Source organism: Cygnus olor, chromosome 10, assembly GCF_009769625.2.
Source record: "Cygnus olor isolate bCygOlo1 chromosome 10, bCygOlo1.pri.v2, whole genome shotgun sequence".
Lineage (NCBI taxonomy): Eukaryota > Metazoa > Chordata > Aves > Anseriformes > Anatidae > Cygnus > Cygnus olor.
The window spans coordinates 10,950,892-10,975,162 of NC_049178.1; the positions used below are offsets into that span (position 1 = coordinate 10,950,892).

A 24,271-nucleotide genomic window follows, 5' to 3' on the forward strand; every position below is an offset into this window, starting at 1 on the left:
AAGCTTGTAAAGTTTAATAGTTAATATACCTCAGTACACCAGCTTTCAGAGATCAGATAAATTGATTGGTAATTTGATGTGCTCAAAGAACATCTATAATAGGGTAAATAAAATGTGTTAGATGTCAGCACTGCCTCTCTGCCTTCTCTGCAGCGTGTGCGCTCTCTCTTCAATATGTGTTGACTGATGTACAGTACATTACATCAAATTACGAGCAGCCTCTATGCAAACAGCAACTAAGTGTTTGCTTCCTTTTCAGTCTTCACGATTAGTGTAGAGATGCATTTGCAGTCTGCGTGCTGAAGGGTGAACTGTCAGAGCCTTACGGGTGATTTTGTTTCCCTGGCATTTAGAGTACCTTTGCAGAGGGAGAACGATGCTTATGGGCTGCTTCGTCTTGAAGGAATCCATCCTCAGGCTCAACTTGTGAAATAAATGTGGCAACGTGTGGTTTGAACTTAGTGTCTTAACACTGAATTTAGCAGCTGAATTTAGATAACAATCTGGTATCTGGTCTCATCAGTGTATCACTATGAAGACTTGTTAAAGGCAGAACAAAAAGACCTAGAATGTAATCTTGCCTCTTTGTTAGAACTGAGCACCAGTGTGCGCGTCCAGTCTGGTCCAAAAAGAGCAAAACGAGCCATGCTTTTTGTCTTCCCTTTGGGAGCTTTGTCCATTATCTAACATTTCTGATACCACCCCCCCATTTATATTCACCCCGATTTTCCCTTCATTCGTTCATTTGCTTATTGCCTATTAGCGTAGACTTCTGTTTTGTCTTTTTGCTGTTGATAAGCTTGTTTATTAGCAGAAAGGTATTTATAAGTGTGTGTGTATACAGGGAGAACTATTAGCAGTAAAGACAGAGCTATGTTCTGGTGGAAAGCAGGGCGCACATGCGCACACACATACACTCTCTCAGCTATTTTTTACTGTGGTGTAGTTGTACCCTAGCACCAAGTACATTATCCTGCTGCAATAAATACCAGTGCTGCCTGTTATTTCTGTGTAATTGGCCAACCAGTGTACAATTAATTTTTGGCCCTGTTACTGCAGCATTGGCTACTTTATGAAACTGTAGAGAGTTAGCACAGTGAATTGATTAAATATGTTCCAGACCTTAGGCTGGAGTCTGTGTGTCTGCTGGGATTTGGATGATTGAAGCTTGCGTTCCTCTTGGGACATTCCAGATTTAGACTTGGTCTTGGAAATTGTTTCAGGTAGACAAAACTTCCCTGTGTGTGGGATCCACTTGTATAAGACCCTGACTTTGGGGACTGTGAGATTTCTGTTTCAGCCCGCAGCGTTCCTTCCGCATGTGGCAGGAAAAAAGGCATCGATATTGTGACCGAGGCCCAGGTCCATTTCGAAAATGTCCACGAAATTCTAGCTTTGCCCTTATAGAATATGCGTTCGTCATGTTGCTGGAAAACATAGCTAATAATTAATCTGAAAATTGGGCAGACTCCACAGAACATCTCAAATTTGTGCTGAATTAAGTAGTCCAGAGATGGAGCTTTAAAAAGGGACTACTCTGCATTTACAGTGGCTATACCTTCTGAAGTGAGGGTGTTTAGTGGTTTACCGTGGGTGTGTTAAATACATGTTTCATGAAAGCCCAGGGCCTCTTCTCCGAAGGTCTTCCCCCATCTGTCAGTCATTTTAAAGAAACATACAAATAAGAGCTATTCCAGTTTCTTGAACATATAATGCACGTTCCCAGAATGACTCAGAAGTAGCTTGTAAATAACATGTTTTAATGTTCTTAAATATACGGGCACCATCAGGCTCACTGTGAGGTCTTGAACCACTACAACTTGTATTTGTTTTGCCTGTCTCAATCTCCAGACCCCGGGATGATGTCTGGTGGGTTTCTTTTGCGTGCTTGTTTTGGGGGGTTAGCTGCTTGTTTCACTACCTATTCTGCTGCCCCCAAAATGATTCCCATCTCCGTTTACCATTAAACGCCTTGACTCTAATGGGGATTACCCGAGTCACCCATTCGCAGTCTAGCTCTATTATAAATAAATCCAAACTAATGACTGATTTTGTGGTGTTTTTATTGAAGATAAACATGTCTCAGACACCCATGTGCAGCATCCAACCCTGACGAAGGCTGAGACGGGAGTTATGTCCTGTTACGTGCTCACCAGTAGCCACCAGGTAGAAGATGCTGCCCTGCATAGGGGCTGACCCCAGGGAGAGGCCAGAGCCAGAAAATGCCGGGTGGCCACTTGTCCCCTGTCTGTCTGCAAGGGGCAATGGGGGGGCGAGAGACGGGAGAAGTAAATGCAGGAGCTGAGATAAAACCCTCAGCCCAGATTTAAGAAGACTTGTAATAACTAGGTCATTTTAAGAGAAGAGCTAGCTTTCCTTTTCCTTCCCAATTACTGCATTTCAGGCCTTTTCATAAGGAAGAAAGGCTTAATTCCTCCTCCCTCCTCTTCCCTCCCCATTCTTCTCAACAGAAGCCGCGTTTTGCTTATATAACTTCAAGCTGCAATGTTGCTGTGAGCTCTCATGCCTGGGTCAGTCCTGGAGTGCCTGGATTTTCTTCCCCTGGAGATGTCTCATGATGTATTGGCTGGTATACAGAAATCATCTAATTTGCCCTGACAGGCAGCAAGCCTTGAACTGGCTGGACTGTGGTTTCTGAACCAGGGAAGAAGACTCATGTATGGGTGTATAGAACTGCTGTGTCGTGTCCCCGCCCAGGCACGTATATGAATCGAGAACCTTCAGCTGCTCTCCAGAGCCATTATTTTCTAACTTTCGTTTTCATAGCAGCTATGTATACCATAAACTTTCCCTTGGCCTCTCAGGGGATTAAGAACAGTACGGGAGGCCTTTCACCTTTAGGTCATTCCTTCAGATACAGCTTCCGTTAGCAGCAGCAAAAAGCCATTACTTCTGAGGGCTAATCAGTCATTTGGGTGGCACCGAGATAATAACTCTTCTGCCAGTTAGAGGCAAGTGTTTATTGCAGCAAGGAAAAAAAAAGTGTCCTGGCTGTTGATTCTATGATAGGCAACGTGTGTCCCAGTGAGGAATACCGAGTTTGTCCTTGCGAGGTGAAACTAGGACAGGGCTGGGTTGTAGGTTTGTGAGCACTTGCTCTGCGGAGAGAGGATTTTTTTTCAGGTCTGCAGTGTTTGTGTTGGTTTCTTGTTTTCTTCCTGTTGATCTCCAGCAAAAGCATAGTTGTGTCCCATCTTAATGTGCCTCTTATCCGATTTCTGGGCTCAAGCCATCCCCAGCTGAAGGGCCAGGATGCTCTTGGTCAATAGTTACGGGGGAGAAAAAAAGATATACATATACACTTTGTTCATGAGCCTGAAAAATCCACTTAGAGCACCGTTTCCCAAGCCTTTTCCTATAATACCCTTTACCAGCTATGGCAACAAACCCCAAGTAATTACGGATGCTTATGCCAAAATAATTCTTTTGGAGCTTTGAGCTTCCTTTCATTGCTACCTCATTTAGTCCCCAAGACAAAGCCTGGTGCTGTTTGCATGCAGTACACCTTGCTGTTAGAGATAGTTCAGAGGTTAAGTTCGGAGAGTAGATTTAGCTTAAATCTGGGAGTATGATGCCCTGCGTATGCGACGTTCTGCCCTTCACGTTCTTGAGATGCCCTGGCAGCAAGGCTTTATGGGACCCGTCTGGTTTCAAGTTAATAAGTGATTATTCCTATTATTCTGTGCTGGGCCAAAAGTGAGAAATGCCTTGTTCCTCTCCCTCCACCTGGACCCTGTACTGGACAGTTTGAGGCCGGTGGCGCCCAAATGGCGTTCGAGGCTGTGGGAGATGTCGCGCACCAGGGCTGTGGCAGCCACCGGCTGGGAAGGAGCAGCCCTTGCCGGAGGACAGAGGGATGTGCCCGTGTGGCTGCCTGTGCTCTGCCCGGGGGTGTTTGATTTCCATATTAATATTTACTTCTCAGCAGCCCCACTGTGAAAGCGCCTTTCAGCTCACTGGCAGCCCATGGTCCTTCTGCTCGGAGGAGCTTCTCTTTGGAGGCTTCACAAGCTCTTTGCCAGCTGCAGAGGTGTCTTTTCAATGCCTTGTCCTCTTCAGAGGAGGCAAAACTACTCTGCTGAAAACCACGTGAAAGAAAAGATCACTAAAAGCAGAGAGAATGAGACTGCCAAAGATGGAAAGGAAATTGCTTACAAATACTTTCTGATTTCTTTCTTATCCCTTTTACAATCCCTCCTCCTTTGTCCTCCTTGGCTTTTTATCTCAGGATAAACATCGTGTTTATTTTCAGTTTACTGTGGGGAGGATTTCAATCCATTTTGAATAGCAAAATAAATACAAAATGATACTGGTGTTCTTTTCTCTGAAATAGCTGCTGCCTTGCGGGGAGAACAGGCGGTTTTGTGAGAGGTATTGTAAAGACAGGCCCAAAGAATCTGTGTTACTCCATTTTCTTTTTCTTGTTAGCAGCGTTTTATATTGTATTTTGTTTTCCTTTTTAGATAATAATCAATGTTTCATGGTAGAAATTGTCTAATAACTTGTTTCCAACTGTAAAATAAATATATCATTACTTTATGATGTTTGTCTATGTATTTATTAATAAAGGGGTATGAAATCAAGTCATCCTAGTAAAACTACTTTTGAGCTGTGGAGCTCGGAGCTTTTTCCAGGTATTCATTAACTAAGATTTCCAGCTCACTGAAAGATAAGTGAACATTGTCTCCATTTAAAAAAAAAAATAAGTGAGACCCCAATGCTTAAGGTTAGTATTTTCTATAATGGCTTTTGTTACTTTTTGGTTGTCTGTGTGCAGCTTATTTTTTCAGATGTGCTGATTACCAGTAACCTGAGCTTGAAGTTTTGAATAATGAGCTCCTGAGCATCTCCAGACAGAGCCACAAGCCAGCGGGCACTTCTGAAAGTATGGATTTGTCTGTGTCATTAACCATGTACAGTGACCTGTAAAGTCCTAGCGGTCTTTTTGGCTGTAATCATTAAACCAGCCTCTACTACAGGAGAAAATGGGAAGAGAAGCTGCAAGCAGAGTGAGAGAAACCTGACTGAAAATACAAATATCTTCAGAAAATGCTCTGGGAGTAATAATAATAAAGAAAAAGTACGGTGGCAAAATAAATTGCTGCTGATACGATTTTTCTTCCTCTCCCAAGTTTGCCTCTAGTATGGCAGTTTCTCTCCCTTCGATAAATAAATGCAAAGATGAGAATTGCTGCCAAAAACTGTCACATTTCTGGAACTTTCAGCCCCTGATTATTCACATTAAGCCTCCCCCCCCCCGGCAGTACAGTATTCTGAATATGTACACCCACCGTTCTGTCAGATCTGTGCAGTCTGCGTCTGGTTCATCTTCTGTGTCTTTGATGTGCTCCATAACGTAGGCAAAGAGAGGTCTGATAGTCTCTCTAAAAACCTGACAGTTTGTGTGACAATCTGTCCACGAATCCACAGGCTCCTTGTCAACCAAATGAGCCTTTGAATATCAGAGGTTTTCGGAACAGTGCTTGCAGCATTGCATATGCACTGAGGGGAGAGTACAACAGGCTTCCTCGTAACCTGAGAGATGTCTGCATTTTCCTTAATCATTTCAGGGACATCTCATCATTGCTTGTTGGCTGGTTCTCAGCCCCGCACATGTCGGGGTTATTTAGCAAAGCTTGATTTACTGGAAACTGCACATGGAGAGTGATTTGCGATTGGGGGTAGAGGAGAGACCCTGGGAGGGGGGTGGGACTTGCAGGCTTTGGTGTGCTTCTGGCTTTTTGTTTGTTTGTTTCTTACAGTGACTCTCTTCCTTGCAGTTCCCTTTGCCCATGGATGTGATGCATTTGCTTCAGTATTTTGTAGTCCTCTTGCACGTTCCTCTGCCCTGGGTCCCTTCTCCTGCTCTGGCTTCCCCTGGGACTGCAGCAAGTTGCTTCCCTTAGCTACCCGTTGTGGAAAAGGATGGGATCGTGAATACAATTTAGGTTCTGAGAAATGGGACAGGACCTCTTAGCAGGGCCAGTTGCCTGCAGTTCGGAAATGGCCTGAGGGATATTCTCAGCAGCGAAAGCAGGGAGTTTTAGCTGCCGCATTCCCGTCCGAGGTGGTGGGAGTTCTGCTGGAGGCTCTGTCAAATCCCAGCTTTGGTGTGATGGCAGCAAACCTTAGCTATAATATTCTCCTTGTTTCTTCCCAAAATAAGCTTCCGTGATGGGTCTGACAGGGAAATGTACTTAATATATATATTTTTAAATGTATGACAAGTACTTGATGACTGCCAACTTTCTATTTTTTCCCCCTCTGAAGTGCTGGTCAGCCTCCTAGTGAAACTTTTACTGTGGTACTGCTGATATTCCGGTAACTCACTTCTTCCCCTCTCCTCCCCTTCCATTGCCGTTGATTCTCCGCACGCGTCAGTCTTTCCCAGACAACGCCTAGCTGGTAGAGGCAGCATCCTGTGCTCCTGTACTTTGTTCCCGGTGTTGTGACAGCTCTGCAGACAGGACCTGTACATCACAGTCTGTGAGTGGTGGTGCATCTTTGCAGCCTGGCCTGGGGATTCAGCAGCCCTGGCTGTGCCCACGGGCTGCGGGCGCTGCGTTATCTGCGCGGCTCAGCCGGGTTTCCGAGGTCTCCAAAGCAGATGCTGAAAACCCTTGATGTTTAATCGATGCGTGGGAAGCCTGTTTACCTGCACTTGTCAGGTATAATTGATTCGGGCATTTACTGTGAATTCTTCACCTAGGACTTCTCTCTCCTATATTAAACTTTCTGCTAGGAGAGAGCGGAGCGATGCTCTCCCGGCGGTTTTAACATTAATCTGGGCCTTTCGCATTGCTAGTGCTGTCCTTGTCAGAAAGCCTGGGTTGCCTGCTGGCATTTTATGGCCTTTCTCTTTGAAGGTGCTTTTTACCTTCCAGAGTTTGTGTTTAAAGAATTACGAATGCTATATTTGCAGTCTTTTAGAACAGCGTGCCATAAAGCAATCTCATAGAAATGCAGCGTTTAATTCTTTCTGGTGTTTTTTTGCTGCTTCTTCGCCTTTTAATCACTCCTTTAGTAATAGTTTCTTCATGTCGTTGGCTGTCTTTCTGACGTGAAGATAATGTGAGGCTTTTCTGCACGTTTCCAGTGAGGCACTCACCAAGCTTGCAGCTTTTTGCAGAAGTTCTACTATCGTCTTGTCACGAGGTACGTGTGTTAACTGGGCTTCTTCCAGAGACAGTCAGACTCCGGTGTGCAGACTTGGTCTGGGACTGTAAACCCATTCTCACCCTGATGGTGTACCTCAGCGTGGGACCCGGTTTTGGGGTGTAGCCTTGTTGATTCACTGCGTGGTGCAGGGCCAGCAGCTTAACCTTTTTGTGTCTAGCTTGTTATCCACAGATTAAACCTGGCTGTGGTACGTCTCCCCAGATCTACCTCCTTAAACTTTTGTGAGGATTGGTATTTTGTGGGATCTTATCTTTGAGACTCTGTCTAGATACGCTACAGAGTTAATATTTTGCTTTAATTGCAAGATAACATTGCAGTCATGAGAAGATCTGTTCGAACAGGAACGTAGTTCTGCCCAGAACTAGTTTAACTTCCCTGTGTTGTTACTGTGGACATTGCTCTTTTTCTGGCGTCTCTGAATCTTAATCCAAAATTTATGATCTCACAGCCTATTTCCGAAGGAAAGAATAGAATGACACAAATTCAATGCTCTCATTTCATTATTGGTCTCAGCGGGAGGAGTGGATGAACCCACACATGAACAGCAAACAACAGAGCTGTGTTTAGAAGTTGGCTTTGGCTAAAAAAAAATCTTTTCTCCTTATCAGCAAGCTGTAGTTGCTTGCATCTCTTTTTTATTACCTTTTGAGAAAAAAAACACTTGAATTCTCATAAAAGCAGTTTAACCCTTGGCTTCTGTGCTCTTCTGATGTGCTTTATATGCAATTTTCTCTTCCTTGTTAATCAGCCTCTGTGTGTACGAGCACTTGTGCTTGATAGGAATGAGAAAACGCGAGCGATATCTTTTAGCTAAATGCTGGCTGATACCAACAAATGGGCTGAGCAGGAACTCGGGAGGAGCGAGCTCAGGAGGTGAAGAGATTGCTTCTTGCAACGTGTCCTGAAATTCCCGAGCTCCCTGTTCTGGACCAAGGTTGATAGCAGTGATTGATGGTGTAGGTTGATTGCAACAGATCCAAGGGGTCATCCGGCAAAAAGATCGGTTCAGCTCATCTGCCTCTGTACCTGTGGGAGGGGTCCGAGTAGATGGGGTAATTTTTCAAACCTGTTAGGAGCCATTTGCATGAGGCTTCAGAGAGATGAGAACTAACAGCCTGATTTATGGCGCGTGCGAACCAGCAGCCCGGGCAAGTCCGGGGGGCCTGGGTGTACCTTCGCTTCCCTTCGGCAGCGATGCGAGCAGTTTTCCAACGCCTGCACTAACCAAGGTTTTTTGGTACCTTTCTGCTACTGCCCGCGGCAGCCGCCGTGTCCCAGGCACGTGCGCGTTCCCTGTCCCCAGGCAGGCGGGAGCAGCCGTGCCGACTTACTGGGGAGACGTGAGATCTTATTTCTGACTTCAGAAGCAGTTGGAAGGAGGAACTGGAACGTCTTCCAGTTGATGTTGGATACAGAGCAGTAACCTCTGCTTTCCTTTCCCTTTTCTCTCCCAGTTTTGCAGTGTTCCCTTCCCCTGGGGCACACCGTGCCTGCCCCATAACACAGCACTGGCTCTTGCTCTCCTCCCGGCCCGACTGGGGCTTGTGCCTGGAGGTTTGCTGGAAGCTGCCGAGCGCCTACAGCAGGAGAGGGCTCGAAACGATGCGTCTGTCAGGTGCGAGGCAGATTGTACCGTGTAATCCCCCGGCTGTCGTCTGCAGCATTTGTCAAGGCCTCCGCTGGCCTGCTCCGTTTCATCAGAGGTATCGCTAGCAATCATCTAGGCTGGCAGCGTTTCAACAGCTGCTAATCCTCTTTGTATCTTTAAGCACTGTGACCACTGACAAGCTTCTATACTCCGAGGTGTCAAAATATCTGAAGATAGCTGTGGTGGTTGTTATTTATTTATTTATTTAATCCAAACACACTCTGATCTATTGACCCGGCCTGAACCTGGTGGAGAAATCTGTATCCGGGTCTTGTTTTTTTTGCTGCTGCTGCTGTTTGATGTTCACAAAGAATTTTGCCTAAAATCTGATTCATTTCTAGTTCCTTGTGCTCACATTGCTTGGTTTTCTGTTTTACGTGTTACCGCAAGTAGTGCATGTTTTGCTGAAGTTGTAAGGAATGTGGTTTAATGTCAGTGTGAGAATGAGCTGGCAGGGTTTTCTCTTTATGCTTCAATTACTTTCCCTCCTGAAATAGCCTAGAGAACTCCTTTTGCTGTGTTGTTTTCTTGCTTCCTTTGCTATGTGTTGTGGAAAAGACCTGGGCAATGTAGCGAGATGTAGCTGCGAGTGCTGGAGTTTCTCTGCGTGTTTGCAGCAGTGGAGGAATGCTGAATTAAAATTACTCCAAATTTAGCTTTAAGTTTTAAAATCAGTTCCCTTTGGAAAGGGAATTTTTAGTGCCAGGGTTTTTTGGGAAGAGTGGGGAGCAAGGGCATAGCAGCAAAGCTGTTGTAGAAAAGCAGCAGCGTAAAGGAAAATGGCTCTGTTGGTCTTTAGGCTCTAGTTATGTATTTTTATAACTTCTTGGTGTTTTTATTATTTGCTACGAACCATCATTTAATAGCAAGGGAGAATCTTTCAAACGAACATTTCTTTGTTTAGGTTGTTTGTCCTCTCTGGAGAGCTCTCTCCCCATATGACAAACCTCTGATGTTCTGGAGTTGGCTCCCCTAAGGCTCAGCTTTATTGAGAGAAGTGAAACATTTTAGGTGGTTCATTCATTCTTTCTTTGTTTCTTGTTATTTGAGCCCTTATGGTGTCCTTTGGTCATGTTTTTAAACTTATTTCTGCAACTAAGACTGCCAGGAGCTTTATTTAATAATAGTTGAGGTCTCATGTTCAACTTTTTCTTTGTGAGCTGCCATTTTATCTCAAGCATCAAATATTGCGAGAGTAAATTAAAAGCAGCGTTGGTGTCTTGTAATTTTGTGTTGAATGTTCTGTTTTACTGCGCGGCTGAATATCTTTTTATGAAGCCGAAGGACTTCACTGAGATTATGGGCAGCTCAGTCTTTGTTTCAAGTGCAAATGCGGCACCTTGATGCTGCCGAGCGGCCTTCAGGAGCGGGTGGCTCTGCTCGAGTCACCAGAAGTCTAGAGGTGGTTCCTGGCGTGGCTCCTCGTTTGCAACCTCATTATGAAGTCCTAGGTTTTTGTTCGGCCTTGTAACATCATGCACGGCCACAGTGTGATGGGGCAGAACAGTGAAACGAAGATCTTGCATCTCAGGTTGTATAGGTGAGGATACCTGGAAACTTGTTCTGTGAGCAGAGGCCCCCCATCACAGAGCCCGCCGTGACTGTGCCACGCTGGAAGCCCCTTGCCTGCTGCTCATTCAGCCCCACTTTGGGACAAAAGTCAGTGCCCCTTTCCCAAGGTAGGAAGAGGCCTAGAGGCGTAGGGAAACCTGTTTAACAAGTCCACTTGTTGAACAAACTCGGGTTTAAATGGTAAAACTCTGTTCTTACTCAAGGAAGCATTTGAAGATAATGATCCAGAACATTAGAAATACTACTTCACTGGGTTTTGGGTTTCTGACGGGCAGAAGAAAGAAGACAGGTTTGATCCAACGCAAGAGGGTCACCTGGATCGCGTGCAAAGATGTTTCCTTTTCATTTTTAAAACCGAGCAGCTTTGAGCTTCGGGTTGAACATCGTCTGTGCCCCTCTTTGATCTTTGCGTCATGCCATGTTCCTCGCGGTTTCTTTGAGGCCAGGGCTCCCCTCCTTCCCCTCGCTGAGATTCTTGCCTCTCCGTTCAGGTTCTCACTTGCCTGCTTTTCATCAGCCTTAGGATCCAGAGCTATTTCGTACTGGTTTCTTTCCCAGCTCTTTTTGTCCCCGTTTGTAGTTGATTTTGTTGAAGATGGGGCTGACCATAGCACTGGGCAGGCGAGCGCTCTCTCTAATAACCTGGGAAAGGTTGTGCCACAACCACTTTAATCGACAGTGCAACCAGCAAATGAATCTGTTGGCTAGTTTTTCTTTCCCTAGGCGGGTTAAATGCCAACCTCATGCTGGGTCTCACGTACAACATATTTGTTCCTGTTTTCCTCTCCTGCTGCTGTTTCACTGCAGAGTGCTGCAAGCTAATAGTATCTGACGGGGCTACTTCCTATTGCCTGAAAAATGTTTAATTTTACTACCTTGCTTTCTCTCTTTCCCACTTTCTCTCATTTTGATCTCTCAAATCCAGTCCCTTTGAGAAATCAGACAGTATGAAATATGAAAATTGCTTGGTTAGTAATCGGAGAATGGTGAGACTTACGAAACCCGTGGAGATAACGCTTACATCTACTTATTCATATTATTTAATTTTTAATGGCAAATTTAATTAATGGAACACAGGTCTTGTGGTTTCATGTGTGAATAAGTAACAGCAGGGATCTGAAAGTCATGAGGTCTGTTTACAGGACAGAGAAAAAGGCTCCATTAAAAGCTGAACTTTTCATTATAGGAAGGAGTAAAATGGGTTTAACAGTGTAGAAGTTTGACCATTATGTAACAAGTAAGTAAATGAAAACATTAATGGCAATTTTGCTGGCCAAATGCATCTTGAAGTGGTTACTCATCCATGATTTTTCACTTTAAGTCTGTCTCCTAGGTCAAAGTTTGGAAATGCAAAGCTTGTTCTGGTTGTTTTTCAGTACGTGACATAAATTCAGGCACCAGAGATAAATGCTTAAATACAGCACCTTGAAGTCTAGGCTTTGAAAACCTTTATAAGCCTTCCAATTAGCTGAGCTTCACACAACTTCAGTGATACAGGCAGCTGTTATCCCTAGCTTGCAGATGGAAAATGGTGACTTGCCCAAGATTGCCCAAGTGGCAGAACCGCTAATAGAACTTGAGTTATATCTGTCCTTTCCTTTTTCTAACCACTGAGCAGTATGTGTAGTCTCATCATTTGCAGGACCACAGCTGCATTTGTGGGAAAATAAATGAAGAAAGGCAAGAATAGTGTTCTATATAGCATGAGCAAATTTGAGGAGAGACAAGACAGCAGCTAGGACTGGCCCTAAATGAATAGCTGTCCTTGCTTTCAGTGCCATTTTGTCACTTTTTTGATTGATCGTTGCATATTTTCTGCATGTGCCTTTTCAGACGAAGGGCCTTGCAGATGAGCTTTGAGTGAGGCAATTGCAGCTATTTCAGTATGAAATCCAGAGGCTTTGCCTGAAGCAGCTTGATCAGCAGTTCGGTGACACGAGCCCTTGCAGTGAAGTCTCTGGGGGTGTGCAGCGGTTCCCTCCTGCTGTCTGTGCTTGGGAGGCCTCTCGGTGCAGCAGAGAGAAGGAATTCATCCTCCATGCTCAGCGGCTGAGCAGCTCTGAACTAAGACTCTTTCTGTGCAAGCTCAGGAGAATTTAATGCAAACGTCTTAAGCCCTGCAGCAAGACACTCCAGACTCTGTTTGGCAGAGCCTTAACTGATACCTGATATGCCTCCCTACGTTGTTAAAAGGGAAACAGGCTGCATAATTTTCTTCTAAAGAATAAGTAACATAAGCAGAGGCACTGAAATGTAAAATGGATTTTCCCGTGCTAGCAGCCAATTTTGATACTTGCAAGTCAGTAACTTACAACATTCTTCACGGCAATTAGTGAAAAAGAACAAAACACAGCCTAACTCAAAATAACTCGGTGCGGGAAACACCTTGTTTTTGTGGTTGCATGGAATAATCAAAGCTGACTGTTGGTTGTTGGCGACCTTTCCCCCCTTCTTTTCCTTCACAAAGGTGAAGCTTATAATGGAGGACATGTTGCAGCCTTGATGCATTTTCTTGGAAATAAAATGAACTTTTTGTGCATTTTTTTGTGTTCTTTGAACTGAATATGCTGTTTGTTGTTGGAAATCGTTATTAATTATAGAAGATAACTACCTGACGGGATAAGATCTGAGACGCCTTTCATTTTTCAAGCTGAGCATTATGTTCTTTGTTTCAGAACGCCGAAATCTACAAGCTGACGTCTGAGCAGTACCAGGAGGCAGCCACCAAGGCAGAGGAGTGGATAAAGTGAGAAACCATTTTTGTTCTTTTCTGCAGTTCCGGTTGCGTTTCCTAACGTTATGTGTGTGTACAGGCTCTGGATATCCCTGTAACCAGAGTGCAAAGTTACCTGGTGTCAGGTAGTTAGGGGGCTGAGGAGCTGTACGCCAGCATCCTTTCTTTCTGTGCCAAACTTGACAGAATTTAGTATAAAGATGTTAGATCTTGGAAGGGGAGAGCAAGAGGGAAGACATGGAATAGAAAATTGAAATTAAATGGGAATATTTACCGGGGTTTTCAAAGAGGCAATGGAACCTGTTCGATCTGCTCAAACTTTGACCCAATGTATTTAGCCTTCACTTTGCAGCATTGGGCTTGCGTATAGAGTATGAAAAATGTCAATTCTAAAGTTTTTCGTTGTCCAGGGAAGAAAAAAGGTAAATAGCCTAAATCAGCCCTGTAAATTTCAATCAAAATAGAGTTGTAATTATCATAAATGTTTTCTTAGAACAGATGCAGTGATTTTTCTGATCTCTTTAACTGGCCTTGGCATAATTAGTGAACCTTTAATGTTGTCTTTTTACCAGGAGCATATTTAATGTCTAAATTCCATTTGTATTTGCACGTAGTGTTATATAGCTTATTGTTCCACATGCACTAACAGCTGTCCAAGAAAAAATATTTTCTATAATTCTTTATTATTAATGAGTCCAAAGCAATTACACTGTCACGAGCAGCACTCAGATCTCAGTTGGGTAAACAGTTGGCCAACACGCAGTAAACTGGAGTAGCAACATATGTAGTCCAGTTGGGTCCAGTCCAGATTGTATGAAACTTAATTGCATAAATAGATAATATAGCAATGATGAATATATTAGTAGGGTGTGCAGTACATTGTGCTGTCTTTATTTAAAATTGTGTTTGTCTGCCAAAGCATCACATAACCTGTTGTAATTTCGCATTTTTGTTTGGACAGTCAAGTAATAAGTTGCTAAAGAAGCCAAACCAAGGCAGCTAACACATCACATGCGTTTTCATACGGTTCTCCATAGTAGAATTCTTAAGTTCAGTTTTTAAATAAAATTTAAAAAAAATCATAATCCATAAAGTTCTGAGAGTCTTTGATCAGTTCAGTCTTCGCTTGAATTTGCTTCTACAGGTGTGTGATCAGATGTAAATTCTTACAACTTTGTAAAGGAAGAGGTGTGACCTTGGGTTACGTTCTTTACTTGCTATTACACACTGTAACAAATCTATATTTACAGCAGTTGTAAGTTGAGTTCCTGAGGTTTTATTTAGTGTCTTCTGATTCTTAAAGGGGTTGAATATTGGCAATCTGGTAACAAGCATTTCTCACAAAGGTCAGTGGCTGAGACCACAAATGCTAATGACTTCTTGCTTTCAAGATTCAAAAAATGCCTTTATGATTTCTTAGGGGTCCCTTCCACTTTACTTTGAGTCCCTAATGTCTGCCAGTCCCTGGCTTCTGGCCTTATTGTACATTGCTTTTCTGCGTGAAGGGCATACGAATGTGAGCCATTGTAAAGGGACAGTTTCCTTGGTCTGTCTTCCTCACAGCCAAAAAAGACACCGGCCCTGCCATGAATTTCACTGTGAAAATATAACATGGCTGAGAAGTGGCTTGAGAGCAGACAAGCTGTGTGGCACCAGCGAAGCTGAGGGAGGAAGAGAAGATCTTATTTTTTATTCCTTTACAGTAGAAGTTGTCGGCTGTAACTGGTGTTGCATTGAGCTGCGTGTTGGAGCACACAGTCTGGGACTGATCATGCCCCTTGATAATTGTATGTGAGGGAAGAACCATTGCTTTAGGTTACCAACTCGCAGTGTGTGTGACTCTTCAGCAGTACGCAGCCATCCTTTTTGGGATTGTTGCCCTGATCTGCAACATGCGGATCAAACACCGAGTGCACGTGCCTCAGGTGTGGGTCATGATATGGGGCAGCGTCAGGGAACTTCCTTCGTACATTGGCATTCATGCTGATTTGCTAGGAATTGAAGTTTGCATGTTGTGAATACTCTTAGGTTTTGCACATTCGAGTCTTTGTACAGCCTGTTTATGGCCATAAATTACAAGATCCTGTGAATTCAGTGGAAATAATTGTTCATCTTGGTTTGCAATTTCATGTTAGACATACAAGCACAGTAAGTGCTAAGCTAGGTAAGACTGATTTATGCAGATCTGGTAACTTGGATGACATGAATAAACTGAAACTCCAGGAAAATTACATGAACTGGAATACAGCCAAATTAAGAACGAAGCACAGGTCCGCCTGCTTGCAGTGCTGGGCGACGACAGCTCCTGGAACAAAGGGAAATCGGGAGTGGTATTTTCTCTATCTAATGGGAAGAAAGCATCTCCTTTCCCTAGTGTCTCATCCCTGGCTTTACACCATCCTTGTGTTTCACGGTGAACTCTTAGCCCTGCCTCTGGCACTTGAACACGGTGAGACCAGTCTACCCTGTACTTGTTGCCTTTTTCCCCTGGATGTAGGTGTAGCTGATGGAGGAAGAGGGGACTGGAGTTGGGGCTGTTTCTGCAGCGAGTGCACTGCTTTTTCAGAGTCTGTGTTGAAGCAAAGATAAGAAATACCTGAAACAAAATTGTTTTCTTGGCATTTATTGACTTTTGTAAGTCCATTATCAGTACCTACAGCTCTGCACAAATGGTCAAGTTCCGTGGACTATTTCCTCTCCTTAGTGATTATCAAGCATTTCTGCATTTGAGAATATCGTGCAAGCTTTCTACCAGTGACCCTCTGCAGCACGCCTGTGAGGTAGGCAGGTAAACCAGCTCCAGTTGTATAGGAACAGAAGCGTGGAGCTTCATATTACAACACTGACATGGTCATCAGCTCTTGGTTCCTGCTTCAAGGAAGGATGCTAGGCTTGATGGGGTGATGCAGTTTGTTCCCCATCTCTTCTCCTGAACCCATCTTCCTCCTGTCTCTGTCTTCCCCCACCACAGCATCTCGTCCTTTGTTCTGGGCTCTATCCAACCTGTTTCTTTCTCCCTGGAAGAAGATCCTAGCAACAAGAAACCACTGAACACAGCTTTCAGCACCTTAAGCAACTTGCCCTTGTTGCTTACATGCTGTGGTGAATTGGACAGTTGCCACGGACATATTGTCTCTCCTATGCTATTATAATTGGTGCATTATTATTTTTCTCTTCTGTTAACCAGCAGAATTAAAGTCTAGGGACCTAGAACTTTTTTTTTCCTTCCTTCCTTCCCTGTTTAGCAAACTGCACATCAGTAACCACCCACAAAAGAAGCAGCGTGTAAATAAAAAGCCAGTGCTCTCCGCCCTTCACTTCATTCCACATCCTTTTCTCAGTGTTCATAGAACCATGACTCAGACTGGGTTTAGAGAAGACAACTTGCTAATCCCCTCCCTGCTACAGAGAATAAAATGGCATTTCATTCCAAGCTCTATTAATGCGCTCGCTCCGGGGATAAAGCAGCACTCCCAAAAGGCAGTGGCCAAATTTTTTTTCTGTTGCGTTGTCTTTGTCTTCTTTTGAGTGTTACATTTAGATTAGCTTCTGAGGATTAAATGTTATTACAGTCCCTGAATCTGTTAAGGGGAAGGAAAAAAAAAATCAGTAAAGAGGTTATGGCTTAGTATAGGCACTCTAGATTTATCCTCAAAATGCTTTTTTTTTTTAAATGTGATTTATTTTCTTTTGTGAAGGCTGCCTTATCATATTTTCATTTTATTTTATTTTATTTTCATAGTTGTTAAATTTGGATGCAAGGATTGCCGTGGGTGGGGGTGTGACTCGCTCTACAAGGTATAGCTGCGGGAGTGGGGTGAGGGGATTAGGAAGCTGTTAAAAGATAAAATTGTTCTGAAGCTGAGTTTCCCTCCGAGATCTCCTTAGAGCTTGCTGAACCCTCCCTGAAGCTGCTTACCGACGGCCGTGTTGCTTTGCATGTTGTGCTGAGAGAACTGAGCAGGCTCCGCGCTGCTATCGAGGAGCGCATAAAGAACGCCGGTATCTTACCCTGATAGAGATCAGCCTTGAGTCCAAGGCAGCTTTCCAGTGGAGAAACTGCCAAAGAGATTTACTCCATATGGGACTTCGTATCTAAGAGTTCCATTTAATGGTCCTAAGATCTTTAAATTTAATGGACATCAGTATTTAAGGTGATTACATTAGGAAAATTGGCAAGTAGTAAGTATCCTCCTGGGCTGAACATGGAGCTGAGAACCAAACTGACTCGGTGGGGGTAGGGGGAGAAAGTTCAGAGATGGACTGTCTGCTGGGAACGGGGAATTTATGGCTCCCTTTCAGTACTCACGGAAACAAAGATTTTATTGAATTGCACAAGATTTTATGAGGCTGATGGTCCCTCAAATAAAATGGCATCAGTAACTGGAACCTCACTGTTCCAGTTCCAGAAACTGCCTTTTCTTCCTTTTTTTTTTTTTTTTTTCCTTTTTGTAGATCTGGAAAGTTTATAAGATACTTACGTGGTGAAACTTGAATTTATTAATTTGAAATCTACTCCAAGGCCCCAGCTATTTCAACAGAGGGCTGTGCCCAGGAGTCAAGCTCTAAAGTAGTTATGTGGACAGCCGTGAAGCCTGAGGAGAAGAAGGGTAAAGACATCATAGTTTTCAAACAAAATTGCTCTGGGATTTCTCGTGTCATTAGATTAGATAGATGATTAATTCAATGTTGAAATTAAGAGCCTCTGCAATAGGGGTTTAAGAGTTTTCAGGAATAAAAGACTGATTAGTACTTGGAGCTCATCCTCAGCCTTATCTCAGCACAGTGCTTTTGTACGCTGCACTGATTACATCTTCAAAAAATGTTTTGGCTCCATCCCAGTCCTGTTCTTCCCTCAGAGCTTGGTTTGTGTTGGTTGTTCCTACTTCTGTCAGTGGCGAGTCTGTTCCATGTAATCTCTAAGTAAAGAGATGAGTTATTAGTCAAAGCTTTGCTGTTTTTCACGTTCATAAAGTTGGTCTTTGTAGGGGATTGGAATATTGCTGTCAGAGACAATAAGGTACGAGCTTCCCCAAAGTTATTTCAACAGCAGGTAAAAGAGGAGGTGGGTCAGTTTTGACTTTGTGTCATTTTTTATGGTGTGAATATCTCTGAAAGAAAACCTTCTGGGTCTTTGTGAAGCAGAAGTGAAAATGATTTTGTCTCATTTACATTAGCATGTAAGCACTTTCTTTACTAATTCTGGAAGGCGTGTTGTTAAGCAGCTGTGTCTACCAGTGCATTGATTTCCAGGAGCTGTATTGTTCCCCTACTACTTTAGGAATATAGCTTCTGGTAGCAAAGTCAAATACACGTAACAGAGTTTTGTAAATGTTCCGCTTGGGCCAGATTATCCTTTTTTTGGCTTATCTTTAATTCCTGAAAATTCATTAGATTGCATACCTTACCCAGCTGTTGTATCTTCTTTCTGAAATCCAGTTCCTGAAGATTACAAAGCTGCTGCTTTCAAACAAGACTTTCCTTTTGCCCACTTAGTAAAATAATGTTCTAATAAAAAATAGTGTTAAATAATGTTCTAATAAAAAAAAATAGTGTTCACAATATCATCTTTCCTCTTATGCGTGTTGAGGGATGACTAATAAATCAGCCCGATGGACTGAGATTGCAGTTCTGTTAGTGCTGAAAAACTGGTGTAAAATATTAATACATCTTTTCAAAACTGCAAGGGTTTTTCTTCGCAGGTACGTGGGTAGAACTTGGGAGCTTATAAAATAAGACTTGAATAGCAAAGGAAGAGGTGCCAAAGACTCCATGGAGTCTATTAGGGATGTTTCTATTACTATCGATTTTTACATGGAAAGCACTTGTATTCTGCAGTAATGTTGCCATTATATAACCCTTAGATCAGGGCTTGTTGGCAGGCCAGATCCAGATTGTTTTCAAAAGCACGGGTATTTGTGCAGCTGTTAAAACAAAACTCAGACATGCTTTGTGCATCGGAGTACATGAAGTATTTCGGTTCAAAGCTCTCCATCATGGTGAATGCAGGGAAAATTGAAGCAGATCGCTGCCCTGGGTTTGGGAATTATGTATGCCACTGGGTACCTTGGTGGAAGGGAGATTTCTCCAAGGTTCACAGTATTTTATTATGGTTTTAGATGTAATGACCGGTCTGCAGCCAAGCCCACAAGTTCTCTGTGCCTTTGCTGCATCCCTCCCCTTGGCTTCAGTTAGGAGAGGTATTGTGAATATTAACGAAGGGCCCAGCCACGCTCGTGCCCGCTGTGTTTCTCTGCCTCTGTCTTCCTGCGTGTGTGTTACGTAGCGTGCTGCTGGTACTGGCACGGGGCTGATTTGTAAAGGATTGAGGTTTACAGTTGTCTGGGGAAGCTTTCCAAAAAGACTGGTGAATTAAAGATGTCAGTAGCAATAATGCCTGAGAAACCACTTGTTACCAGTGAATTAATGACTTGTTTGCTAATTAGCGGCCTAAAGCAAAGTTGAGGTAACGCTCCTACCAATCCGGTCATTAATTCACTAACAACTGATTTCAAGGGCAGTGTTGCTGTTTTGAGCAGTAATTGTGTTCCCAATTCCGGATTACACGCTCCGTGCAAAACGTCACTGCTGCAGAGTCAGGCTCCTCCCGGAGGGGTGGAGGGATGCAGGCAGAGCCCGAAGGCAAGCGCTGGGGCGGGAAGTTTGAAGAAATAGTTTGTTCTGTGGCTCAGAGCTGCTCTGCTCCACTTGCCCAGGTGATAACCACAGCGGCAGGACGGGGACGGCTGTGGTCACCCTACTGCATGGTGGTCAGCCTGCACGGAGGAAGGTGCTGGGGCTCGATATTACCGGCTGCTGAGAGGCTGAGGTCTCTCCCTCCCTTATGAAGGGACAGAAGAACCATCCCTGCCACCAGACCAGGCTTCGATGTCTTTTCTTTCTTTATTTGGTGTGCTTTTGGTAATTGCTGAGGTTACTCTGAAACCACCAGTTTTTGGGCTAAGGGCTCCGTCAGCAATGAAGTCCCAAGATGAGGCGATGCTCAGCCTGCTGTCAGAGCACCTCGCTGGGGCTGTTTCCTCCTTCCCATCCTTTCCTTTTCCTCCTTAGTCCTGGAAGCGTCTCCTGCCTGCCCAAGCATCTCCTGTCTGCCCGTCTGGAGCACACATACACCACACCAACCAGAATTGTAGCTGATTTGGCCCAAACCAGTGACATTCGGAAGACGGTAGCACTTCTTTTCAGGGGAGAATATTGTTTCCTTGGAGAGAGCATGCCGAGATGTGCTCCTGGGGGCTGAAGCTGCCCGTGAGCCCCACTGACGGCGCAGTGGGGCAGCTCCAAGTAGGCGCTGGTCTCATTAACTCACCCGAGATGTTTCACGTCTTCTCTGAATTTAAAAGCACGTTATCGAAATGATTTTCTATAAGGGCTTTTTCAGTTCCCTGAGGGCTTCTCGAAATTATAATATTTATTTAAAAACACAAAAAAAAAAAAAAAAAGAAAAAATCCCAACCTCTCCCCAAACCCAAACGTGAAGGCTTTGTGCTTCCTCTGTGAAAGTGCCATTACCCCGCTCTCTGGGGGGATGAGTGGCTGCTTAATGGGGATCTTGCTGAGTCAGTGCTCGGCAAATTGCGCAGCGAGGTGCCAGGGGGCACTGCGGGTTCGGAGATTAGAGCACGCGCACAGAACCAAGGGGATTTTTTAATAAGGTGGATGTTTAGCTTCAGATCCCACCTGAACTCTAATGCTGGCAGCCTCGTTCTCCTCCCAGGATTTCTCTGCATCTTCAGCAGGTTACGCTGCTGTCAGTGCTGAATATCCTAATGGAGCCGTGGTTTTGGCCATCACCAGTGCCCCTTTGTGTAGTCTGCTGTAATGCCTGTAATGAAGGGACCTAGCACAGTGCTTAGGAAAGTAGTATCTTAGGAAAGTAACTGCTGGAAAATTTAGAAAAGTAACAGGGCTTCTAAAAAGAAGCGTTTTGTTAGCAGTCTGACATCATTACAAGATCTTCTTACATAAGAAAAATGTACTGGACCTGTCCGTCCCTCAAGTCTTGTGGTTATATGAAATTAGCGTAACAGATACCTAAGGATATTTTTGGGAAAGGTTTTAATATACCAAAAAGAATACAGGTCCAGCATTCTTTCAGCAGACAGTTCCCCAGCTAACCCGGAGATCATACAGCATTATCACAGCCCATATATTCGTAGGGTCACTGCTGAATGCATTCTATAAGCTGCATGCGTTTGCTTCCTGACCTGAGATCTTAACCAGTTTTTAGATGATGTTTTTTTATCATGAGAAAGAAAATCCCTATTCGGGTCACTTGTTGGGCTGTGTGTTGTTTTCAGATGCAGTTATTGCTTGCTATATTGCTTTTCTGCCTTGTGGGAGCTGAGCCAGCTTCCCTTCTGATTCAGAGAACTCCTTCCAGCAACAAGATTCTGACTCATTCCTGCTTGGCTTCCAGAGACCATTTTGCTGCTAACTTTAGGCTCTTCATCTCTGCTAGTCAACTTTTAGTAGCTTGGCATCTTTGGGAAAAAATGGTGCATGGCTTTGTGGGCAGGAGATCCAGTTCTGATAACTTCTGGATCTGTTGGCAAGGCAGGGAAGAGGCTGTAGTTTTCCTTTCATCTTCCAAACTGACAGTTTCTCATAACTCAGTATTCTGCCATCATAATCAGTAAAGAATTCACATCCAAACGTATGCTGAAATTATGCACTTGCGGGGAAAAGTCTCTCATTATTCCAAACCACTTGCCATCTCCCGTGCGGAATACTAATAGGGATGGTTAGTTACTGGATTTGCAGGTTCAGTGGGGTCTTGCTTTCCCTGCCACCCACCCCAGAGGACTTACAGCCACCACCAAACCCCAGGACCTGCAGCTTTTGGGGTGCTGCTAAGGAAGCCAGCTAAATCTGGCTGAAACCGCACCTGTACGAAGAAGTATAAATTGAAGACGTTTAGGCTTATTTGGTCAAATGGGAAGTGGCTGCTTGTGTATGAGGTTCAACCATGAAGGAGGACAGGAGAGTTTATGCTGTGTTGGGGTAAGCGAGACACAGAGCTGGGACCTGTGCTGGAGGGGTCGCTACTCCTTTACATCAGTTTCATCACTGTAATGGAGAGACTTGTTGCCTTCTGTGGACGTTTCAGAATTATACATTATATAAAACTGCTAACTATTAGTTATATTCCACTTCAGTCTGTATGTTTTGGATGGGGGTTTTGTTGTTTCGTAAAGAAAATGTGGCTGGGTTCGGCTGTTTGCACTGACAGCCAAACCGTTTGAGCAGTGCAGTGACACAACAAGTTGCTGACACTACTGAGATTGGATATTTGTTTTAGCTTTGGGTCTTGGTGATAGAATCTAATTAGTTACACGGGGGAAGATTTCAGAACAGTTTCTGAGTATCCGTGATTGGAAGAGAAGGAGTTATCTGTCCTGGAAAGGACAAGGGTGCAGCGAGTGCACAAATTGCAGCAGGGAATTGTGTGACAGCTTCAAACAAGCTGTCAGAAGAGGAAAGGAGACTGGGAAGTGCTTGAGTGACAAATTTTCTAGGATCACAGAGTCACACAGAAACTCACAGTACTTCATAAATATGTATTCATTAGGCAGCTCCATGGACAAGGTAGGGAAAAGGAGAATCAGGTGGCCTGGTACTGAAGTGCAGCTGTCAGGGGGGAGAAAGGGAGAGGGGAATTAGTGCACCGTGCAGTGGTGTGCTGCAGCCAGCGTGGAAGGACGTGTGCGAAGGATTTAGGAATAAAACCACTTCAGCTGAAATTTGGAGACGGTGCCCCTATTATGGAAATTGTCACGAGGCTCCACCTTTCCTTCTAATCCATCTCCTTTACACAACGTTACTTCTACACCCCGTGTGTTCCATCCAGATCAGTGCAAAGCCTGGTGCGCAGGGTTTTCAATCCGTGAGGCTGATCAGAGGCGTTTCCTTCCTGATCAGGTTAGTTTATTCTCACGAGGCATGCAGTTTGTTTACACTATGCTAGATTAGCTAGCTAAAATATTACTGAGTTTTTAGTAGATATTTGGGTAATCTATTAGGCATCCTCCATCTCTTACTTCTCTTGCCAAACAGCTGCAAAATGACTCTTCCCTCTTTCATTCAAGCCACGTTATCAGTCTGACATCCAGGGTCAGGGAATTCCATAGGTTGTGGTGAGGCCATCGTGTTTGCTTTGTGACAGTGCCGCGTCCTGGAGCCTGTGATGAAAGTGAGCTTTCTTGGCTGTTTGTTCTGTGCTGATGAGTTTGTTACATGTGAATGAAATGCTTCAATTGTGTTTAATTTTCTGCTGTAAATGTCAAGGATGCAATAATGAGAGAGGATGGAACCTTTCTATGTGCTGTGTACTGCATCTGTCTGGAGTTATTTTCCTGACATGTTAAAGAGGAGCCATCAGAGCCAACTGCTACCCAAGGGAGAAAGCAGTTTTACAGGTCAGTTAACCACTTAGCAGCTTTTGTGTATGTACAGTACTGCGTGGCTGCACACCACATTTATGTGACCAAAACATCACCAGGCTTACTCTGAAATGCGTGTGGCCTACCCTGGATATACAGACGTGCTAACCAACTCTTTGACACGTCTCTGTTTCCTTCCTGACACGCAGAAGCTGCTGCTGCCTGCCCTGGGCTTTGCTCTGTGCTGCCCGTGCACCTCGTTGCTGACCTCCGAGGTTGTCTGCGCTGTGCTAACCGTGGTGACTAATGCGGTTTGCTCGAGTTAGCTCAGACACTGCTTGCAGTCAAATAACGCAGCAGAAAGTAGCTAAGCCAGTTGTTGTGGGGTTTTGCAGCCCACAGGAAATTCCAGGTTGCTGCACCATTTAGGCTGCTTCTTGCAGCTACGTGCTGGAGCTAGCTACCCTCAAGTTGGCATGTGCAAGGGACCCTGTGTAGCTTTGGCTTTCACGTTCTGAGTAGAGGTATCTAAATGTCTAGGTTTAGATACCTTCCATCTCAGTCTTGAGTTTTTTCTCAGCTTGAATGGTTTCCCAGAGTAAAAGGTAAGAAGAGGATCTTGCTCTTACCTCCATCTGGAATCACTGTTCTACCCAGGAAAGCCAAGCGGCGGTGCGGTGCTCACTGTGGAGCTACTGATTTTGCACTAGTCGA

General features: G+C 44.2%; 1 protein-coding gene across 1 annotated transcript in view; it reads left to right on the forward strand.

Moving 5' to 3' along the window:
• Positions 1-24,271, forward strand: part of CHCHD6 (coiled-coil-helix-coiled-coil-helix domain containing 6) — a 110,820-nt gene that overhangs the window by 46,105 nt on the left and 40,444 nt on the right. Inside the window, exon 7 of the mRNA XM_040568858.1 lies at positions 13,096-13,166. Coding sequence (XP_040424792.1) covers positions 13,096-13,166 — 71 coding nt within the window. The remainder of the gene's footprint in view (positions 1-13,095; positions 13,167-24,271) is intronic.